This window comes from Podarcis tiliguerta (genome assembly GCF_965153285.1).
Source record: "Podarcis tiliguerta genome assembly, chromosome: 13".
Classification (NCBI taxonomy): domain Eukaryota; kingdom Metazoa; phylum Chordata; class Lepidosauria; order Squamata; family Lacertidae; genus Podarcis; species Podarcis tiliguerta.
In genome coordinates, this window is record NC_139546.1 from 20,578,126 (window position 1) to 20,600,521 (window position 22,396).

The 22,396-nt window shown below is 46.0% G+C and overlaps 1 protein-coding gene and 1 long non-coding RNA gene across 2 annotated transcripts in view; both read right to left on the minus strand.

The window, feature by feature from the left end:
* The window catches only part of LOC310661893, a 157,289-nt gene that overhangs the window by 120,357 nt on the left and 14,536 nt on the right, over positions 1–22,396 (minus strand). The window lies entirely within an intron of this gene.
* On the minus strand, positions 2,560–22,359 carry UBE2Z (ubiquitin conjugating enzyme E2 Z). The gene is made up of 7 exons (XM_083408433.1): positions 21,951–22,359; positions 16,400–16,472; positions 14,572–14,759; positions 9,983–10,094; positions 9,290–9,402; positions 7,826–7,916; positions 2,560–5,324 (listed from the first exon to the last, which is right to left on the minus strand). The coding sequence occupies exons 1-7, from the start codon at positions 22,301–22,303 to the stop codon at positions 5,154–5,156; spliced, it is 1,101 nt and encodes a 366-aa protein (XP_083264559.1). The 5' UTR covers positions 22,304–22,359; the 3' UTR covers positions 2,560–5,153.

Below are 22,396 nucleotides of genomic sequence, written 5' to 3' on the forward strand. Positions count from 1 at the left end.
CCCGTGTAAAAGTTGGGGTGTCTAGGCGACGTTTCGACGAGGTCTCACTCGTCATCTTCAGGCTGGTGCTTTCGGCTTCTTGTTACTGGAACAGAGCAGGATCTCAGTGTTTGAGTTCCTATAAATACTGTTGAGGAGGTGTGGTGTATAGCCTCCAATGTTCTGGGCAGAGAGGAGGTTCCCAGGCTAGTGTGCCTTTTCTTCTTTTGTTCCTTAATTACTTGAGGGATATCTTGAGTGATTTCTTGAGTGATTTCTTGAATCCCACTTAGGTGGGTCATTAGGTGTGGATTAGTTGCTAAAGCCTTCGTGTCTTGAACTCTTGAACTTTGTGAAGAGTTTTTCTGAGAAGATGGCTGTACTGCACTTGGTTGTGCTCTGGCTTGGCTTCGTGTATAGGGGCGAGCTGTGGTTTTGTGGCCTGTGCCAGCCAGATCTGTGTAGGGATTGCAGGGGGGTGCAGCATCCGGAGGTGCCACCCTGGTTTGGCTACTGGATGGTGTCTGTAATTTATCTGTGGAGAGGGTCTGGGTTTGGGTCTGGTGTGGTTGATTGGTGATGGCGTTCTGTGTGCCTCTGGATCTGGTGTCAGATTTTGTGGGGAGGGCTAATTTCCAGATGTCTGGCAAGCGGGATGTGTCGTCACGCTTGTTCATGTTGTGAGGGTGTTTCTCTATCTCGATGGCTTCCATGATTATTCCATGATTATTGGACAAACAAACAGACGAATAAATGCACGGATCGCAGAACACAAGAATGCCGTCAAAAAAGAAGAAAAAACTTCCTCTCTTTTCCAACACATGAAAGAAACAGGACACGAAATTAATTTTGCAGATTCCAAATTGCTCTTTAACATGGAACATCACCACAAGAGAATAATCATGGAAGCCATCGAGATAGAGAAACACCCTCACAACATGAACAAGCGTGACGACACATCCCGCTTGCCAGACATCTGGAAATTAGCCCTCCCCACAAAATCTGACACCAGATCCAGAGGCACACAGAACGCCATCACCAATCAACCACACCAGACCCAAACCCAGACCCTCTCCACAGATAAATTACAGACACCATCCAGTAGCCAAACCAGGGTGGCACCTCCGGATGCTGCACCCCCCTGCAATCCCTACACAGATCTGGCTGGCACAGGCCACAAAACCACAGCTCGCCCCTATACACGAAGCCAAGCCAGAGCACAACCAAGTGCAGTACAGCCATCTTCTCAGAAAAACTCTTCACAAAGTTCAAGAGTTCAAGACACGAAGGCTTTAGCAACTAATCCACACCTAATGACCCACCTAAGTGGGATTCAAGAAATCACTCAAGAAATCACTCAAGATATCCCTCAAGTAATTAAGGAACAAAAGAAGAAAAGGCACACTAGCCTGGGAACCTCCTCTCTGCCCAGAACATTGGAGGCTATACACCACACCTCCTCAACAGTATTTATAGGAACTCAAACACTGAGATCCTGCTCTGTTCCAGTAACAAGAAGCCGAAAGCACCAGCCTGAAGATGACGAGTGAGACCTCGTCGAAACGTCGCCTAGACACCCCAACTTTTACACGGGAAGACACCCGAGGACACCAAAACCTGCATTCCTGTACCCGTGAAAATCTACGAAAGCATATATATATATATATATATATATATATAAAATAACCAAGCCCAGTCAGCCTATCATTTGCAAAAGATGACTTTAGAACCGTCTTGCCCCAAAATGGCAACTAGACATTCTGTTTTGGTGACTACAACCTTGGTTTAAGGAGCCATTTGGCCCCTGGCTTATATTTATGAGTTTCTAACACCGGGAGACTCCTGCCAACCTAGCAGTTCGAAAGCATGTCATGTGCAAGTAGATAAATACCGTATTTTTCGCTCTATAAGACGCACCAGACGACAAGACGCACCTAATTTTTGGAGGAGGAAAACAAGAAAAAAAATATTCTGAATCTCAGAAGCTAGAACAGCAAGAGGGATCGCTGTGCAGTGAAAGCAGCAATCCCTCTTGCTGTTCTGGCTTCTGGGATGGCTGCACAGCCTGCATTCGCTCCATAAGACGCACACACATTTCCCCTTACTTTTTAGGAGGGAAAAAGTGAGTCTTATAGAGCAAAAAATACGGTAGGTACCGCTCCGGCGAGAAGGTAAATGGCGTTTCCGTGTGCTGCTCTGGTTTGCCAGAAGCGGCTTAGTCATGCTGGCCACATGACCTGGAAGCTGTCTGCGGACAAACACCAGCTCCCTCGGCCAATAAAGCGAGCTGAGCGCCACAACCTCCAAGTCAGTCACGACTGGACCTAATGGTCAGGGTTCCTTTACCTAACACCGGGAGAAAGGTGTGTGCATAAACCTTTGATTTATTCTTTTGGAAGTACAGCAATCATTGCTCCCCGCCCCCTTTGCCACTGGTCCCACCAACCAATGGCATGTGTGGGGCCTGGAAGTTTCACCAAAAGGGAATACATCCCTGATGTAAGCTGCTTATGAAAACAAGACCCCCTTTTTGGGTATTCCCCGCTGTTTTACCAATCCAGGACAAAGAAGAACCTCGGATCCTGCCAAAACAAACTTTATTGCACCAAAAAAAAAATTATGTACAATTGTATATAAACAAGGATTCATTATTTTTCTTAAGACCCTTGTGCATTCGAGTGTGTTTAGCTTGTTAGGCCTAAAAGTCTCGTCACTAAACATTTTGTCTAGATCAGTCATCTAGGATTGTCACTTTTGAAATGGAAAACATTCAGAAAACAGATGACTATGGGCAGCTAGAAAACCATATTTTGTTTTGTTTTGTTTTCTTACATCCACATGCGAGCCGTGTGAAAAAGAAATAACCACATAAGGCATTTTCATGTTTTCTTTTCGTTTTGTCTCTTAAAAGAAATGTAATGCAAGGGTTCGACAGCCAACATGCATCTGGAACTAAGGTCTCTTGAAGTAACGGGTGCTCTGATTTGAGAACACCTCTGGTCCTGGTGACTATAGACTGGGGGGAACGCCAAACTTACACAATTGGCAGAGTTCGGAGAATAGAAGTCCTACCTAGGTCCTACTGATTTCTGTGAGACTTAAAACGTTAAGTGTGCACTCAAGTCCCTTTGATTTCAGTGGAGGTGAAGCACGACTGATTTCTGTTTTCGTTTTGCTGGATTGCACCCAATGAGATCAACACAAACATGATAAGATTGCCTTCGTCCTCACGAGGTCCCCCTCCAAAAGGCATCTAAATGCAAACTTGCATTACAAAGCTTTTGATTCCACCGGCAATTCGTAACCCTTGGGAGAGTCTTGTCTCCTTGCGGGTGGGAGAGAAGTGGAAAAAATGGCATTCCACTCCAAAAAGCAGGTATGGGGGGGGGGTTACTTTTAGTTTTAAGCAGCAGCACATCGTACTCTACATGGGAGAGGCAGGAGTAGCTGCAAGGCTGGTGTTGTGCTTGCAGATAAACTGCCTATAATCACACATGAACTTCCTTTCAGAGGCCAGGTAGGATTTGCATGGTTCCTACAGCTGGGATTGGACCTATTGAGTGAAACGCATCCTACTGGCCTGGCCACTTTTAGCATCTGCTCACCTCCCCCTGCCAAGTTTTTGATCTGGGTGTGCATCTGTAGGTCAGGAGCTCCCCCCCCCCCCATTAAAAAAAAAAGTCTTAAAGGGTCTCTAAAAGAAGAAGGGTAAAAAAGCAAGGGGAAGGTGCTCACAAGGCTTCTGAGCCTTTCTATGTAGAAACCAGCTTGAACTTTCAAAAGTAAAAAATAAAATAAAACACTTTGCCAGCTGGGAGGGTGGCCAGACGTTCTCCCACAATTCAATCCTCAAAAGGCATGTGCTTCTCAGTCTATAGCACGACGAAGTGATTCGGAGAGAAGGGAGTTACGGCAGATTCGGCAGACTTACACATATGCAACTTTGCTTCGGTTTCAATAGAGGCTCCTGACAAAAAACGAGAGCCAATCCTTCGACAGATCTCAACAGCTGGTTTCCTCCCCTGGCCTTCTGTCCAACTTGGACTGATGCTTATTGCTGTCCTTCCATTAGTTTGCATCCTCCTCTACATCACTGAACTCCTAACTCTGCCCCCCAAAGCTGCGGATCTGAGTTGCTTTGAACAGAGAAGTCTGCTATTGCACTGCCAAAGCTTAAGATTAGCATTGCTTTTCTCTCCTGGTGCTCCGTTAATTTATATTTGCTATCTCTCTCTCTCTTGAAACAAAATCAATGGCTGCATAGAATCACCTGTCTTCACTAAATTCTAATACTGTACCTTCCAAAAAAATAATAATTATATGCCGCTTGCAGGAAATGAACTGCCAAAATGATGACTCCTTCCCAAGGATCACAAAAAATAAAAACAAAAACACTGGCCATGAAATCTGCTCAACTTCGCCTTTTGAAGGCCGCTGGCTGGGTTGCTCACAAGGCTGACACATTAACAATTTAGGATCTCTCCCAGTTTGTCTCTTCCTTCTTTCCTGCCTGGATTCCGAATTTGGGGAGGGGTTATTCAAAAGGAGCTCTAGAGTTGAGTAAAGCTTTGGAAACTGCTTTTTCGTTGTCGGCCAAAGTTCCTCCTCTTTGGTCTGTCTAGGACAGGCAACACCAACCCAACTGGGAAACTGAAACAGAGTGAATATGAAAACAGGGCTGGATTATTTAAATGGTCAAAGGTGCTTTTACAGGACTTGGTAGAGCTGGGAGTCCATCCCTTTATGGGAATGCTGGGAGGGAGGCGCTGAGGGTATATGCGGCATGTTTTGAAACAAAAGACGGCGGGGCGTAGAGGCAAGCTCTACCTCCTGCTCTTTTAGAAACATGGGGAGGACAGAAACCAACCCGTCATGGGTTCTTCCAGAATGCCTTTATGCCATTTTTGCTCACGGGTCCCCAGCAGAGAAAGAGCCACTTTCAAAAGACAGCTTGTCACGAGCCCGGTTCACTTTTAGCATCAAATCCTCGTTTGTTTTAAACAGCGTGTGCCAGAGCACTGGAGGAGGCAATGAAGGGGTGCTGCTCAGCTCAGGTTCTCCCCGCTCTAGAACCGGACTGGTTCTTGGGTCTCTCCGGGGTTCCTCCGCAGTGCCTGGAGTCAGAAGATCCCACCCCTACGTCTTGGGTTCCCAAGCGATCGGGTGGGAGGCACCTAAGCCTTAATGCTCCCTTGAGTGTCTGTCTCTGTCTCAGAGGAGCTGCTTTCTGAGTCTATGTCTGGGTTCTCCTGCTGGTGTTTCTCCTGGACTTTCAGGCGAATTCCTTGCAAACGCAGCAGAAGGGACTGGTAGTCAAAGTGCCCTCGCTTCTCGCCAAAGGGATCCTGCGAGAGGAGAGGAGAAGGGATGAAAATGACTTAAAAAAAATAAAATGCTTTATTGGTTGAAAACTGTATAACAGAAATAATCAGTAGATGTTAAAGACAAGATAAAAAACACAATTATTCTTTTCTTGATACTTGTTTTGTACATCATATTGTAATTAAGTTTAACATGACCTCCGATCTTCCCATTAAGTTCCCAGATTAAATTCCTTGATTACGCACTTATCTTTATTTTCTCCCTGTTATTTCACTTACTTTAAATTTCATAAACTTATCCTATTTGTACCCAGAAGTCAATCGAAACCTGCCAACGGATTAATATTTTGACAATGTTCTTTTACAAAAATTCTATATACATGCCCTAAAGGTAAAGGTAAAGGGACCCCTGACCATTAGGTCCAGTCGTGACCGACTCTGGGGTTGCGGCGCTCATCTCGCTTTATTGGCCGAGGGAGCCAGTGTACAGCTTCCGGGTCATGTGGCCAGCATGCCTAAGCCGCTTCTGGCGAAACAGAGCAGGGCACGGAAACGCCGTTTACCTTCCCGCCGGAGCGGTACCTATTTATCTACTTGCACTTTGAGGTGCTTTCGAACTGCTAGGTTGGCAGGAGAAGGGGCCGAGCAACGGGAGCTCACCCCGTCGCGGGAATTCAAACTGCCGACCTTCTGATCGGCAAGTCCTAGGCTCTGTGGTTTAACCCACAGCACCACCCGCATCCCATATATATGCCCTACTCTCTGATAAATTTTTCATCTGTAACATCTCGTAGCCTTGGTGATAGTCTCGCCAATTCAGCGTGCTCTCTTAAATTATTTTGCCAATCTAATTTGGATGGGGTGTCTTCTCCCTTCCAACCTTTTGCGACTAAAATTCTGGCAGCAACTGTAGCATACATAAAGACTCTCCTGAGCTTTTTTGGAATTTCATTGCCCATAATGCCTAGCAGAAAGGCTTCAGGCTTTTTAGGGAAAGAGCATTTGAACATTTTCTTGAGTTCGTTAAACTGTCTGATCGGGATGAAAACAAGTTGCATCAAGATCTGCCAGGGTTACTTGGCACATGGACTGGAAACAGGGTGGCCAAGGCCTTCTGTAACCAGTTCAAGTCACAGACGCTTGACAAGATCAATATTATTCTAAGCAGCGAGTTTTTTTAAACAACCCTGAAGCCACAAGAGGAACAGGGGAACTACTGCTGGATCAGATTGGAAACCCAAGTCTAGCAAATCAGACTGCAACATGTGCTTCAGTTGAGAAAAATGACATTCTGTAAAGGGAAAATAGCTTCCTATTACAGTGGTACCTCGGGTTAAGAACTTAATTCATTCTGGAGGTTTGTTCTTAACCTGAAACTGTTCTTAACCTGAAGCACCACTTTAGCTAATGGGGCCTCCCGCTGCTGCTGTGCTGCCACCGCGCAATTTCTGTTCTCATCCTGAAGCAAAGTTCTTAACCCGAGGTACTATTTCTGGGTTAGCTGAGTCTGTAACCTGAAGTGTCTGTAACCTGAAGTGTCTGTAACCCGAGGTACCACTGTATATTGAAATCTATAGCCTGAGAGGAACCTGCTGAATTAGGCCAATGGCCCATCTAGTCCAGCATCCTGTTCGCACAGTAGCCAACCAGATGCCTGTGGGAAATTGTCAAGCAGGACCCGGGCACAAGAGCCCTCTCCCCTCCTGTAGTTTCCAGGAACTGGTATTGAGAAGCATCAATGCCTCTGATTGTGGAAGCAGAGCACAGCCATCAGGGCTAGCAGCCATGGAAACTCACTTCCCGGATTAGAGAATTTAACATCTTTCATCCCCATCCCCTTGTTGGATGCTCTTTTCCCAATAACCAGGATCTATTCAAGTCTCCTACCTCTCACCCCCTCGTTCCAACATCCTGCTCATGTTAATATAAAAAAGGTGAAAGGTAAAGGACCCCTGGACGGTTAAGTCCAGTCAAAGGCGACTATGGGGTTGCGGCGCTCATCTCGCTTTCAGGCCAAGGGAGCCGGCGTTTGTCCACAAACAGCTTTCCGAGTCATGTGGCCAGCATGACTGAACTGCTTCTGGAGCAACAGAACACCGTGATGGAAGCCAGAGTGCATGGAAACACCGTTTACCTTCCTGCCGCAGTGGTACCTATTTATCTACTTCCACTGGCGTGCTTTTGAACTGCTAGGTTGGCAAGAGCTGGGACAGAGTAACGGGAGCTCACTCCGTCACAAGGATCTGAACCGCCAACTTTCCAATCTGCAAGCCCAAGGGGCTCAGTGGTTTAGACCACAGCGCCACCCGCATCCCACAATATGCTTCCAGCTAGTTCCTGGTGCTTCAGAAATGCCAGCAATTGGTCATTTCTCCTAATTTGTCCCCCATACCTCAGGTTTTCAATATGCCCTTTGGGAAAACCCTCAGCTGAGCAAACGAGCCCACTTCTCAAGAGGGAAGGAAATATGACAATCTAAACAAAAACAAGGAGGCTGCCTTCAGTCATAGACATCTGATCCTTACCTGCATTGTCTGTCCTTGGAGGTGAAGCCGCTCTTTGCATACCCCTTCGTAGAAATCATAATACTCCATGAAGGACTTTTCCATGACACCCCTAGCAAGCAAAACGAACCGTAAGGCCGCAGAGCAAGGATGTGACAGGTGGTTTATAACAAAAGGGCTACTGCCATAGTTCATGCTCCTGAAAATTAGTTTGTCATGTGTACATTTCTTAAAAACAACCACAACAGTTAACATTTCCCCACAGTGGAACACACTTTGGTTCCCTCCCTCAAGCATGACCTGCGGACCAAAATACTATAAAAAACAAGAACCTTAAGAGGCGGGCAGCAGGGAGGGCTTCTATGGAGCCATGAATACAATTGTACCTTGGTTGTCGAATGCCTTGCGACTCGGACGTTTTGGCTCCCCAACACCGCAAACCCGGAAGTGGGTGTTCCTTTTTGCAAATGCTCTCTGGAACCCGAACATCCGACGCGGCTTCTGATTGGGTGCAGGAAGCTCCTGCAGCCAATCAGAAGCCGCGCCTTGGTTTTCAAACGTTTTCAGAAGTCAAACAGACTTCCGGAATGGATTCCTTTTGTGAACCAAGGTCCAACTGTACTGCAGTTTGCGTTGCTTGCACAAATAACCCCAGCAAAAGATCTGAGTTAACAAGACACATGTTGGTAATCTGGAGTGGAAGGAACAGAATGCGGACAACGAACATGCAGCTGGAGGAATGAATGGATGAAGGTGCTTGAATGCCGAGTCATGGGTTTCATGCTGGCAAACAGTTTTTCTAAGTGTGTGTGTGCGGGGGGGGGGGGGTGTTCGGGTCCGGTGCGTTTCCACAGCAACAGAATTCCCGGACTTGCAGCAGAGCAGCACAGCGCGTGCTTCTGGTGTGAGTGAGCTTGAGGAAGAGTTTGGATTTGATATCCCGCCTTTCACTCCCCTTCAGGAGTCTCAAAGCGGCTAACATTCTCCTTTCCCTTCCTCCCCCACAACAAACATCTGTGAGGTGAGTGGGGCTGAGAGACTTCAAAGAACTGTGACTAGCCCAAGGTCACCCAGCAGCTGCATGTGGAGGAGCGGAGACATGAACCCGGTTCCCCAGATTACGAGACTACCACTCTTAACCACTACACCACACTGGCTCTCTAAAGAAGAGAGAGTCCACACGCTGTTGTTCCTCTAATCTAACAGCCTTATTTACATCAGAACTATAAAATAATAAACAGACCATTGGAGACAGCAGGCATGGTGTCTCTGCGTCTCTCGGCAAGAAAGTGAAAGTAACTCACAGACAAAGGACTCAGCTTTTCCCGGATGTAGAGAAAAACAACTCCCCAGATGCAGGGCACACACAGAGCTGTTAACCCTGTAAACTCCAAACCTCACAGGAAGTCTGACTAAGGGGTTCCTCCCTCTCTCCTTCCCCATGCTAAATGCCTGAAACCCATGGACTGAGACTGCCAAACATACCGTAAAGGCTCCGGACAAGGGCATTTTCCTTCTAGCATGTCACACACAGCGACCCTGATAGTCTCGTGCCGAATACACTCGTTGTAATTTTTACTGTCTCCCGGATGTCTTTCCTGCAAGAGATCGGTGGCCAAAAACAAAAGTCACCTTTTACGAAGTTCAAGACACATGGCCCACAACTTTGGTCTTGTCGGGGGTGGGGGTGGGAGAGAGACTGGGAATGCCTCCAATTAGTATGGCTGACATTACCCATTGGAAACACTGGCCAGTCGCTGATAAAAGTGGATTGACGATCCTATTTCAAACAGAGCTATGGTCCATGAAAGATCCCAAAGAGGTTCCATGCATGGTCTTGCTCTGCAGACAAGCTGCGAATATGTGCATACGGACTGCAGCATATGGAGTTACCCAGGGCTGCTCAAGGCATTCTTCCTTTCCACTCTGTCCCAAGGCAGTCAGCTGTTTTAACACAATAGGGAAGCAGGCCCCACCTGCAGCAACATGCCGAACCTCTGAATCGGGAGGGTCTTCTTAAAAGGATGTAGGGGTTGGAGATCGAACCTCAATGGGTCTTATTGCTCTGCTGACATTCCCGTTTCTAAGAGAGCCGTTTGTTACAGGACAGCCACTTCCCTGTCCCTGTAACCAAGAGCTCCGTAAAGTGGGCACTAATCCACAATTCCGGCTACTTACCTGCTCAAAGCCAGGCTCGTTGTGATAAGGGTTCTCAGTCATCAGGGACTGTATAGATATCAGGACCGAAGAGATGCTCTGGGCAGGACTCCAGGCTGGACCAGTCCACGTACTGCCGGACAGCAAGAAACGGGAGTTTATTTTCACACAGCCAAACAAACACAATTCTGTAAAGTGGAGTGGATGATGTGTGGCTTTCAATGTATTTCGATTTGTAACTTGTGAGAGGCCTAGCTGTGTGTGTGTGTGTGTGTGTAGGTAGGTAGGTAGTAAAAAAAGACAGTTTCCAGTGTAGGTAAGGTAGGTAGTAAAAAACCACCAAACAGTTTCCAGGCCTCAGGGTGGTGGGGAAAAAAATCGAAGACGTAATGGCAAGAACCACTAAACAAGCAAAGAAGATAGAAAAGCCCAATTCTGTGACACATGTAGCAGATAAATTGTATAGGTATAAATGAAATTGCAGGCAGGATTCGAGATAAAAGCAGCAGCAGATAGACAGCAAAGTAATTGTAACACGAGAAACTTTTTGGCAATAGATAAAAAGATGTAATGCGGTAGAAAAAAAGGTTTGAGTAAAAGCACTGTGGAGGTGAAGGTAGGAAGTCATTTTATGAAACAATGTACAGTGGTACCTCCGGTTGCAGATGGGATCCGTTCTGGAGGTCCGGTCGGATCCCAAGGTTTCTGTAACCTGTGCATGTGCGTGGGGGCAAAACCCAGTAAAATACTTCCGGGTTTGCCGCACGCACACCCCAAAGTTTATGTAACCAGAGGGTTACGTAAACGAAGGTTCGACTGTATTTGTTTTGAAGGTAGTTGTGAAAACGTTTGCGCGCACACACACATGTTATGAAGATGGATAATTACTGTTTTGTGATTAAACCATTCCAAACTTTTATGCATCTTTCCAGTATACAATCTGAATTGAGGGTTGTATGCATTCAGTCTCACACACATAGTCTGGCAGTGAGGGGAGAATTCAGCCTCCTAAGTATTCACATTCCTTTTCTGTTTAGATGTCTAGCTCTTATCAAACGTACTGGAATTCTGAAACCTTGGGAGCTGGCTGATTAGGGGAGCGAGGGGGACAAGGGGGCAGGATTCCCAGGGGCCAGGGCTCAAGGCATCAACACCCCACGCATCTCCTTGGCAAGTCTCCGTAATTAAGAGAAACAGAATAAATCATGGCAATCAAGCAAACGTCTGTGATAAACAAGTCGGAAATTCCATTGTTTCTTGGCATCGTCATCTTCTTTCAGAGCACCAGCTACACACTGTGTCTACACCTCAGTTCGTAGAAGCTGTGTGAAATATCTGAGGAATTCTATTTGGAGCATTCCCACTGTCCAGAGATGAAGGGCAAAAAGCTCCACTATGAAAACAGGAAATAAAAATCCAGAAACACAAAACAGGATAATGAAGTTGCATAGCACGGTGTCCCTGTCCCTTGCTTTTTCAGGGTGCCGGTGCAAGAGGGTCTTCCTGATTTTTCCCAAGTAACATGTAAAAGGTGCTTGCTTGCGTCCCCGAATCCAATTAGATCCTAAAAGGTTCCAAATCCATATATATCCTAAAAATCACTTGTGGCTAACAGACAAAGAGTAGCAAGTAAATCTGGTTTACTTGCCCAAGGCCATGTCTGAACATTAGTGAACCTACAAAGAAAAGAATGCTTTAACTGCAGGGTGGATAAAAATCAATGATTTTTTAAAATAAAAATTAAAAAGTAAGATTTTTAAAATTTAAACAGGATTTTTTTTTATTTAAACCAGATTTTTTTAAAAAAATTTAAATAGGATTTTAAAAATAAATTGCTTTTGGAGGAAAAATCTTTCTAAAGTTACTTTTCTATTTAAGTTACATTATAGTTCAAAGGCTACTCATCAGGAAATAAGGATTTGTTTTAAGTTTTTAATGTGTGCTAAAACTCAGTCTAAGTTGTTTGTTTGTTTTTTAAACTGTTTAACCACATCAGTTGACAAACATGGATACATATGCTATACTGTTTTTGTTACATAAATTGTTTAAATTAGTATTAAGGAAATGATTATTTTTCTCCTTCCAATAAAGTACAGCAGAAAACTTGTCCAAATGTAAACAGTTAACTTATTAAACCTCACAATAATTTCATAATTATCTGTCTATGTATCTCTAATAGTATAACGAAATCAGTAATATTTGATAGAACTGTAAAAAAAAAACCCTACTCTGAAAATTTATTATTCCAAAAATGGAACCTTCCTCTGGTTGTAAATATTAAGATTATATCAGTAAGAATGAGTCTGTCAAAGAATGATTTAAATCAAGTCTTACCTACTAGTGATTTAAATCGATTTGATTTAAATCAAATCCACCCTGCTTAGCTGTGGGATACCCAATTCCTCCTCTCTATACATGTTTTGTTACTTTGAAGCTCGTCCACAAGACAGTATTACTAGGGAAGATCATAATCTTCATGCTTGAGTCATGTTAGCTTTCTCCAAACTGGTGTTGCCCAGGCGCTTTGGACTGCAATTCTACCAGCCCCAGTCAACGCAGCAGATTGTCAGTGATGGTAGGAGTTAAGGCCCAACGTCTGCCAAGCATCAAGTTGAGAAAGACTACAATGGGATATACAAAATGATGCTGTTTCTCAAGCCTGGAAGCCCATAGACCAGGCATAGGCAGACTCGGCCCTCGAGATGTTTTGGGACTACAACTCCCATCATCCCTAGCTAACGGGACCAGTGGTCAGGGACGATGGGAGCTGTAGTCCCAGAACATCTCGAGGGCCGACTTTGCCTATGCCTGCCATAGACCAGGCTTCCTCAACCTCGGCCCTCCAGATGTTTTTGAGACTACAATTCCCATCATCCCTAACCACTGGTCCTGCTAGCTAGGGATCATGGGAGTTGTAGGCTAAAAACTTCTGGAGGGCCAATGTTGAGGAAGCCTGCCATAGACGGTCATTTTCTATTCCCGATCTAACTTTCTTAAGGATGTTGAATACAGCAGCTCCATTCAGCTCCCGTCATTTTCTTTTTCAAGCACCATCTTTTGAACCAAGTCAGAGGCAGAAAACCACCCAAACCGGCTCTGCCCCCACGATGCATGACGCAAGCAAGGGGCCTGTCAACCTCTGGCCATTGCGAACAGAAACAGGCCGAAGGGCACAAGTGACTGGGCAGAGTATAAAATCTGCAACTATGGCCGCTTCCTGTCGTACTTTGATTTGAAGAGCTCTCAGCTGGAGGGCTGGAAATGAAGACCACACAGGATCAGCAGGAAAAAGCAACGCCCCAAACTTTCAAGAGAATGCTTTGTGGTTTCTGAAAATGTAATGCTATTTGAAACCAACCTTCCCCCCCCCCAACAAAAAACCCATGCAAATATAGAAAGGAAAACTAAATGCTGCTGATAGCTGAGCCAAATGAACAGAAGCTCTGGATGTTACAGGAAGCACTGTCAACCATGTGCATGACTTTCTCGCGCATCTGGCTGATGGCAGAGACTCCTTTCAATGTCCAGAGATGCTCAAATGATCTATGCCGGGGTGGCCAACTCCCAAGAGACTGCAATCTACTCACAGAATTCAAAACTGGCAGTGATCTAGCCCCGTTTTCGGAGGGTTCAGGTTAAAGTGGTTAAGCTTTTTTTAACGGGAGGAGGAAAGCCACGTTTTTGGGGAGTTCAAGGCTAAGCTGCTGACCGTTTTCAGGGAGAAAGGGGAACAGCCTCTCAACAACAGATCGCTGGGAAAACAATCAGCTTCACTGAGTAAGCTCAGTCTTCCGTTCTGCAGATCGTGCAACAATGGAAGGCGGGGCCGGATTCTGTTTTACCAACGCTAAGGAAAGGGACCCAGCGATCGACCGCGGTCGACAAAAACCTCCTGGGGATCTAACAGTAGATCGCAATCGACCTATTGGACATCCCTGTTCTATGCCATCTGAAGGCAGCCAGCCACTAAACAGGGCTGCCTTCAGATGTCTTCTAAAAGTCAGATAGTTGTTTATTTCCTTGACATCTGGTGGGAGGGCGTTCCACAGGGCGGGGAGCACTACCAAGTAGACCCCTCTGCCCAGACAAGCATGTGTCCCAGTGTGCCCTGCCTTGGAAATGATGATGATGATAGGAATATAATTAATTCGAAGCCTCGCATTTTAAGAAGAAATACTAGCGTGGTTCACAAAAAATAAAAGACAACAGCAAAACAAGAAGAATGAAGCCAACCGTAAAAGAATACGAGCTAGTCATAGCATAACAACAGCATTGAAACATATATATAAATGAGGAAGCCCATTTCAAAATGCGTCACAGCTAAAAACAATCAAATTGGGAGATCCAAGTTAGGAAGAGCAGGGAAATACTTGTCTAAACAGGTGTGACTTCAAAAGCTGGCGGAGTGGCAATAGCTTTGGGGGCCTCCCATATTGTAGCAAGGGGAGCTACCAGTGAAAAAGCCTGCCCCTCTTGTTCCCGCAAGATGATCATCATCAACCTACCTGGCTCTGAACAGAAACAAACACACACACACGTTTCATCGACATGATAATTGCATGCAGAAGTGTGGACCTCCCCGAAGCAGCTCAGGCTGCTCAGCTCCTTACCCTAGAATACTGAGGCAGACCTTCCCATTGCGGTAGAAGTTAGGGTTAAACCTCACTGTGTTATTCCCGGTTGTCATCAGTTTGACCCGCGGCGGATGGATGGGATAATCTGGAGGACAGCGAAACAGGAACAAGAAGAAACCCCCTTCGTAAGGCGTGTCAAAGGGGCCTGTGATCAACGCATGAATCTGCAAGAGAAAAGCCCAGCTCGCGCAAAAAATTCCAACTGGGTGCAACGTCGGCAGAGCCTGCGCGGGACGCAAGCCGGCCGCTAAGAGAGTTAAGGGGGGGGGGGGAGAAGAGAGATCCTCTACAAAGCATTAGGGAAAATTCACTGCCCTCTCAGGTTCAAGAATCAAGCTCAGTTCACACAGGTAGCTGTTGAGGAGGCCCAAATTATTTCTGGAGCACACCACTTCTTCACACTACAGGTGGAAGACTGCGAAAGCAACTGGTTTTGTGGTTTTGCCCCACAAGGTCAGGCACCCATTAAACAGCAGCAGCGCCCAGTGGCTCTCTCCACAGAGCAAGGGGTGAGGAGGATATGAGTCTGAGAACCATCAGGAGCAAGGGCGAGAAAAGTTCCCACTTACCTTTGGCACGGACACCCCCCCCCCCCCAGAACCCCAGTCACAACAAGGGCAACAACAGATACAACTCCTGGACTTTGAACCCACAGAATAGCTTCCTATCCACTTGGCCACAGCAGCAGACAAGAAACACAAGGCCCGGTCTCAGGCGTACATGGGCTTTCTTTTCATGGAGGAGCTTTCCCCACCTGTGGTCTGGAGTGATAAAAACTGTTCCAGGATGGATACCGCATCATCTGTATGAATGAGGCCTCATTTGACCTTCAACTAAATGGCCACTCAATGTGGTCAAACTTCAGGCATGTGAGATCTACTTTTTTTAAAACAAAGAACAGATCCCTCAGATATACCAAGAGGACGCCAGTGAAATATTGTGACTCAGGGGCAGACCTACTTAAAATTCAGAATGCTTAAGAATAAATCAACAGAAGGAGGTTTCTCTCTGTTTCTTTGATAACACCCGGACGGGAAAGATTAACGATTGGGGAGCTGCCAAAATAACAATTCTCAAAGAGCTGGACAGAACTCTGAATTTGGATGCAATTAAATGAAGCGGTGCGATGAAAAAACAAAAACAGTTGAGAAAGTACAATATACGGACAAATCTGCACTCCATAGGGAAAAAAGTATCTGTTTTCTGACATGAATGAGGATCACATAAACAGAGTCAAAACGTGGAGGAAAAAATCGGATATGGAATTATGGAAAACATTGATGATGATGAGAGGCAGAACTAAGATGTTGAAAGCGCTTCAGAATTCAGACCGTGGGAAGCCAAAACAAAAATTATTACAATTTGGAAGACAATTGGACTTTATTTTATTTTAGTTTTTTATTTTAGTTGGATTTGATTTGATATGTTAATTAGATGTTTTAATTGGAAAATCAATAAACACTTTAAAAAAATAAAATAAAATAAAAATCAGAAACAGAGCCGGAGATTGCTTCCTTCTCCCTTCTGAAAAGGTACCCCAAACCCTCCTTCTAACACATTTATCAGGGTGAGCAGAACATGAATTGAAAAGATTTTCCTAAGGATGAAGATACTTTGTGCAAACTTCACTCTGCCGAATTTCTCCTGTGGCAATCGCTCTGCTACCCTTTCCCACAGGCTGCTGCCGTAAATGAAATTTCAAGTCATAGCAAGGTGAACTTCAGTATGCCAGCCCTCCTAAAAACAGCACGAAACTCCTTCAGGGAGGACACACGACAGAGGAAGGCATTCAGATACCACCTACCTTGGTCATATCATGGGGGTCAGGCACTACAAACATTCCAGGAGGGGGTTCCTTGTAGATAGACATGATATCTCTGGGAAACAAAAACAATAATAGCAGCAATGTATTATTCAGTCAAGTGTTTCTCTAGAGCAGCGTTTCTCAAACTTGGGTCCCCTGCTGTCGTTGGACTACTACAACTCCCATCATCCCTGATCACTGGCCCTGCTAGCTAGGAATGATGGGAGTTGTAGTCCAACAACAGCTGGGGACCTCCAACAGTGTTTGAGAAACACTGCTGGAGCTTCCAGCTTTGTACCCCAATCCCCAAATCCTGTTGCTGAATTCTTGAGAAACAGCCCTGCTTTTAAAAAGAGAGAAGGGAACCTAAGTTTCTATTCCTCATGGCTTCAGGCAGGCGGTCAATCTTAAAAGACTGCTGAAAACGAATATAAAGATCTCTCCGATAAAGGACTCTCCATAAAGTTGTGTTGTGCTTTTCACAGCCCTCCTCACTCCTTTGTCCCATTTTAATCCATATTCGTTTCCTCCTATGTCACAACTTATTACCTTCCAAATGCATGGCACATTACATGGGCAGCTCCAAATCAAGCACATATTACAATATAGCCCATCAAAGGAAATGAAGAGAAAAGGGAAAGCCCGGGATTTTGAAACACTGTGAATATCACAGCTTAGGCTGGGACACCAGAAGAGGGAGGGAGGGGCAATTCAATCGTGAAAAGACACATTTTCATCACCCTCTCTGGCCTATGAGAAACTGCTTCCTCAAACTCTTACCAGACACATACAGTCATGGGAAAAAGAAAGTACACCCCCTTTGAATTATGTGCTTTTACACATCAGGACATAATAGCAATCATTTGTTCCTTAGGTCTTAAAATTAAGTAAATGCAACCTCTGATGAACAACACCACATGTCATATTATACCGTGTCATGATTTATTTAACAGAAATAAAGCCAAAATGGAGAAATCATGTGTGAAAAACTAAGTACAGTGGTACCTTGGTTTATGAACTTAATCCGTTCTGGAAGTCTGTTCTTAAACCAAGGCGCACTTTCCCTAATGAGGCCTCCCGCCGCTGGTGCCCTTCCACCATTCGGCTTCCGTTCTTAGACCGAGGTAAAGTTTGCAAACCGGGACACTACTTCCGGTTTTGTGGAGTTCGTAAACTGAATAGTTCGTAAACAGGGTTGTTCTTAAACTGAGGTACCACTGTACACCATTACAGCTTCCATAGCAATAAAGAGATTAAGTAGACAGGGGTTGCTAATCAAATGTCCTTGCTTAATTGATCATCAGCAAGTGTGCCCACCTCTATAAAAGACAAAATTTTAGCAGTTTGCTTGTCTGGAGCATTCAGGTGTGTTTTAACACAGTGCCAAGGATGAAAGATGACACAGTGCTCTTAGAGAAGAAAGTGTTGCTGCCCATTTCCAACCAACTTTCAGTCCATCATTCTACAGTGGGAAAGATTATTCAAAAGATTATTTAAGACAGTTGCCAATCTTCTCAGGAGTGGACGTCCCAGCAAATTCACGCCAAGGTCAGACCGTGCAATGCTCAGAGAAATCGCCAAAAAACCCAAAAGTTATGGTACATCTCAGGCCCTCCAGTTAGCATGTTAAATGTTAAGGTTCACGACAATTAGAAAAAGACTGAACAAGTATGAATGGGCCAAAATTTCTCCACAACCATGTGAGAGACAGATAAAGTCCTACAGGAAACAATTGCTTCACATTATTGGTGGTTCTACAAGCTAGTGAAGGGACACAGGTGGCGCTGTGGGTTAAACCACAGAGCCTAGGGCTTGCTGATCGGAAGGTCGGCAGTTCGAATCCCCGCGACGGGGCGAGCGCCCGTTGCTCGGTCCCTGTTCCTGCCCACCTAGCAGTTTGAAAGCACAAAGTGCAAGTAGATAAATAGGTACCACTGCGGCAGGAAGGTAAACAGCGTTTCCGTGAGCTGCTCTGGTTTGGCAGAAGTGGCTTAGTCATGCTGGCCACATGACCTGGAAGCTGTACGCCGGCTCCCTCAGCCAATAAAGCGAGATGAGCGCCGCAACCCCAGAGTCGTCTGCGACTGGACCTAATGGTCAGGGGTCCCTTTACCTTTAACTTTTTACAGCTATTGAATCATAAGGTGAACTTAAGTTTTTCACACATGGCTCTTCCATTTTGGCTTTATTTCTGTTAAATAAATCATGAAATAGTGCAATATGCCATGTGCCGTTGTTCATCTGAGGTTGTATTTACCTAATTTTAAGAGCCGCTAAAGGAACAGATGATTGCTATTACGTCTTCATATGTAAAAACACAGAATTCAAAGAGGATGCAGTTTCCTTTCCCCCCGTGACTGTACACTCACAACAGAAAATGTTCTTGGTTTGAACTCTGCTTAACGAGAACACACCTACATCAAAAGTCAGAGGTTGCGGACTCAAAGTTAGCTGGGCGGCGGGGAAGACCACACTTCCTTCTTCTCACTGAACAATAGACAGTTGTTAAAGAGCAGGCAGGGTGAATTGGCATCTCCTGCCGTACATATAATTTGTGCCAACAGCACATTATAACAACTGCAGTCCTTCTCAGGCTCACTGCAGCCCTCGGCCCATAACACAAACACCTGTTTTGGCACATAACAAACAGCACACTCCGCGGAGGAAGGAGGAGGGAGGCGACCTAGCACACTTCTGGGAAACGAGGCTGCTGCAAGTTCACTTTCGTTTTGGTTTGCCACTGACAATAAGGCTTTTGTTCCTGGGATTAAACGTGGAACTGGCGTAACTGCTCCTGAAGTGGTTGCGTTCAGCTCTAGGAACAAACCCAAACTGTCCCTCCCTCCACCCCTAGTTATTTCCCAGCTTTCAAACAAGCCTCCTTGTATCAGGGCACCCGAAACATCTGCCTAGTAACACTTGCTTGATAGTGTACCTAAGATCTAGATCTCCAGAATCTGCTAGGCAGGCCTCACCTAGTTGTGCTGACTGGAGATGGCAACGATTCAACACAGAGTATTGTTTGCGCAAAGGAGATATTGTTGACTGCAATGGAGGACTTTCCTTCCCCTTGCAGTTCCTCACATTATCCAAAAGTGTTAGCCGAGAGGACGCTAAAAGAATTCTTACTGCTAGTGCATTCTGGCCTTCTCGTTCTCCTCTATACCCAGAAGGGATCTTCTGGGCAGATGGAACAGACTCTCATAACAACATGTTAAAGCATTAATTAACAGCACGCTAAGTACTGAACAAATGTAACCCAGGTCACAGAGAAGTTCATTTCAAGGCCTGCATTCAAATTCCACGCCTGCCAAGGACACAGCTTATGTCCTTGGGCCATAACAGCAATTCCAAAGCAGCTGTATGGGGATGGCAACACTACCTCTCAGGGCTGTTGCAAGATACAGGGAACACAAAGGTGGAAAGCCTTCTGGAAAATAACTGCTGCTGCTACGGACGTATTTTCGTGCTGCTGATAGCAGCCTTTGCCAAAGAGCTTACCGTCTATGGGTGCCTAGTGAGAATTACTTAGCATGCGCAGCAGCTGTGAAAAAGGCAAATTCCATATCACGGTTCGCTAGGAAAGGGATCCAAAATAAAACTGCCTGCATCAGGCATTTTGACAAACCTAGGGTACAACAATCGTATTCAGCTGGGTCCAGTTTTGCTGAACACCCCTCAAAAAGAGAGTTCGGAAAGGTAAAGGAAAACTCAAATAATCAAGGAATTACAATATTTGGGACTTGTTAGTTTAACAGGGATGCGCAAACTTTTTTCAAAGAGGGACGGATTTGATGAAGTGAACATGCATGAGGGCCGTCCTTTTTGGGATTTTACCCCAGGAGATAGGCTGCCACAGGGGCTGGATTAAAACGACAGGCGGGCTGGATTAGGCCCCCAAAACAGACTTTGGACATGTCTGGTTTAGAAAGAAGGCAAGTAAGGGGGAAATGATAGAGGTGTATTAAGTTATGGAGAAAATGAGCAGATGTTTTCCTCCCTCTTTCATGATGATAGAATCTGGGGCTGAGTGGTGGGAGATTCAAGACCAAGACAGACAGGGCATCGCTGAACTACGGAACTGGTTCCCACAAGACGCAGGAGTGGTCACCAATTTGGAGTGCTTTAAAAGAGGGTAAGGCAAATTCATGGCTGACAAGGGTATTAATGGCTCCTAGTTATGATGGCTGCAATACCTGCAGTAGCAGCACGGCTCAAAATACTAGCTGCTGGGGCTTATGAGGGGAAGAATGCTATTGAGCCAGTCCTGCTTCTTGGCTGTCCATAAGGAGAACAGAACACTTTGGTCTGATTTAACAGGGCTATTTTTAACTTGCACAATTTTTATATGTTTCAAATGTCCCATTGCCCCTTTAACCCTAAATCCTTTACAGCACGGTGGGCTAAAGGAACATTTTTAATCATGTTATTGATTATGACTACAAAACTATTTTTTTTACATTATTGTTGATTATGAATGTAAACCTAAACTTGTGACCAAGTTCTAAATAAAATAAAGTGAGTATGTACTGCAATGCACTGTTAATTGTGCGACATAATGGGAGATACTGGGATGTCTCTCACTCCCCAAGTTTATATGGTTAGCAGCAGGAGAGAGGCTGATCTCTGAGCTGGAAAGAAGTCAGCCTAAAGAAAACTTCACACCTTTCCACCACATGTAAACCAAGCAAGCCAACTTCAGCAAAGCCAAAGCCAAAATTTGGGACCTTAAACAACAATTCCAAATAATTCTAATTCCAAAGAAACTTCTAAAAATGAGTTGTCTCATCCTTGGATGCTACACACTAGCAATATATATATATATATATATATATATATATATATATATGGCTCTAAATATGTTATATGCCAATTGTAATCTGATACAGAACAAGGAAGTTGAGCCTGGGGTGGAAACAATCTAGGATATCCTCCTTACAGGGATGCTTGAGCATAAGGTTATATCATCTTCAGGGCTGTGAAAGCCACTGTCGATCTTAAATCTACCTGGGCTGTTGTAATAGGGAGTTTATACCCCTAAGCTCTTGCTTAACGGATGCACAACACCACTCCCTTAAGAGCTACAAGCCATATGGAAATGCAACAGGTGCAACTCCCCTCCACTACGGCACCCGCATACCGGCCACGGCACACCAGTTGTCACACTATACCCCCCTCCAGTTGTTGGACTACAACTCCCATCATCCCTAACCACCGGCCATGCTGGCTGGGGCCGATGGGAGTTACACCACCACCCAGAGGGCCTCCGGTCCCCCACCCTCGCTTATGGGGAATTCCTTGCAGACGCTGAATCGCTGCCAAGAAAGGGCAGTTAAATCTTTCCTGGGCGAGTTGATGGAGAAGGAAAAATGTCCCTGCCCCATTCCGCCCTCAGATGTATGCACAGACAGGAGGAGATGCCCGGGGAATTAAGGCGCGTACTACGCACTCTGCACACGCTCAGGAACACTACCCCACCCACACCTTGGGGGGCAGAAATCTGGAAAGTCGGAGGTTCCGGCATTTGCCTGGGGAGCGGAAAGTCTCTCACCGTTTGATGCGGAGCAGGCAAGCCGGGCTCGGCCTCTCGCCGTCCCAGTCACCGCTGGTGGTGGGGTCCCAGAAGGTCGAGTGCGAGAGGAGCACCCCGGCCGCGGCAGCCGCGGCGGCCGAGCTGGGGATCCCGGGCACCGAGGCCCCGCCAGCCCCGACTCCCGCACCCGCTCCGGATGCGGCCCCGGCCGAGCCCAGCCCCGCCACCGCCCAGATCTCGGCCGGCAGGAACACCCCGGGCCCGCCGCCGCCGCCGCCCGCTCCAGCTCCCGGCCCCGCGCTCGACGGCGGCGCCGCCGCCAGCACCGCAGCCGCAGCCGCCTCCTCGGCAGCCGGACTCTCCGCCATCATCGCCAACAGCCCCGGCTACGCTTCCGGGACCTCCGACGCCAGCGACAGGGGCGGGCAGAGCGGACCTCTAAGCGCCGCCCCGCGTCGTCGACG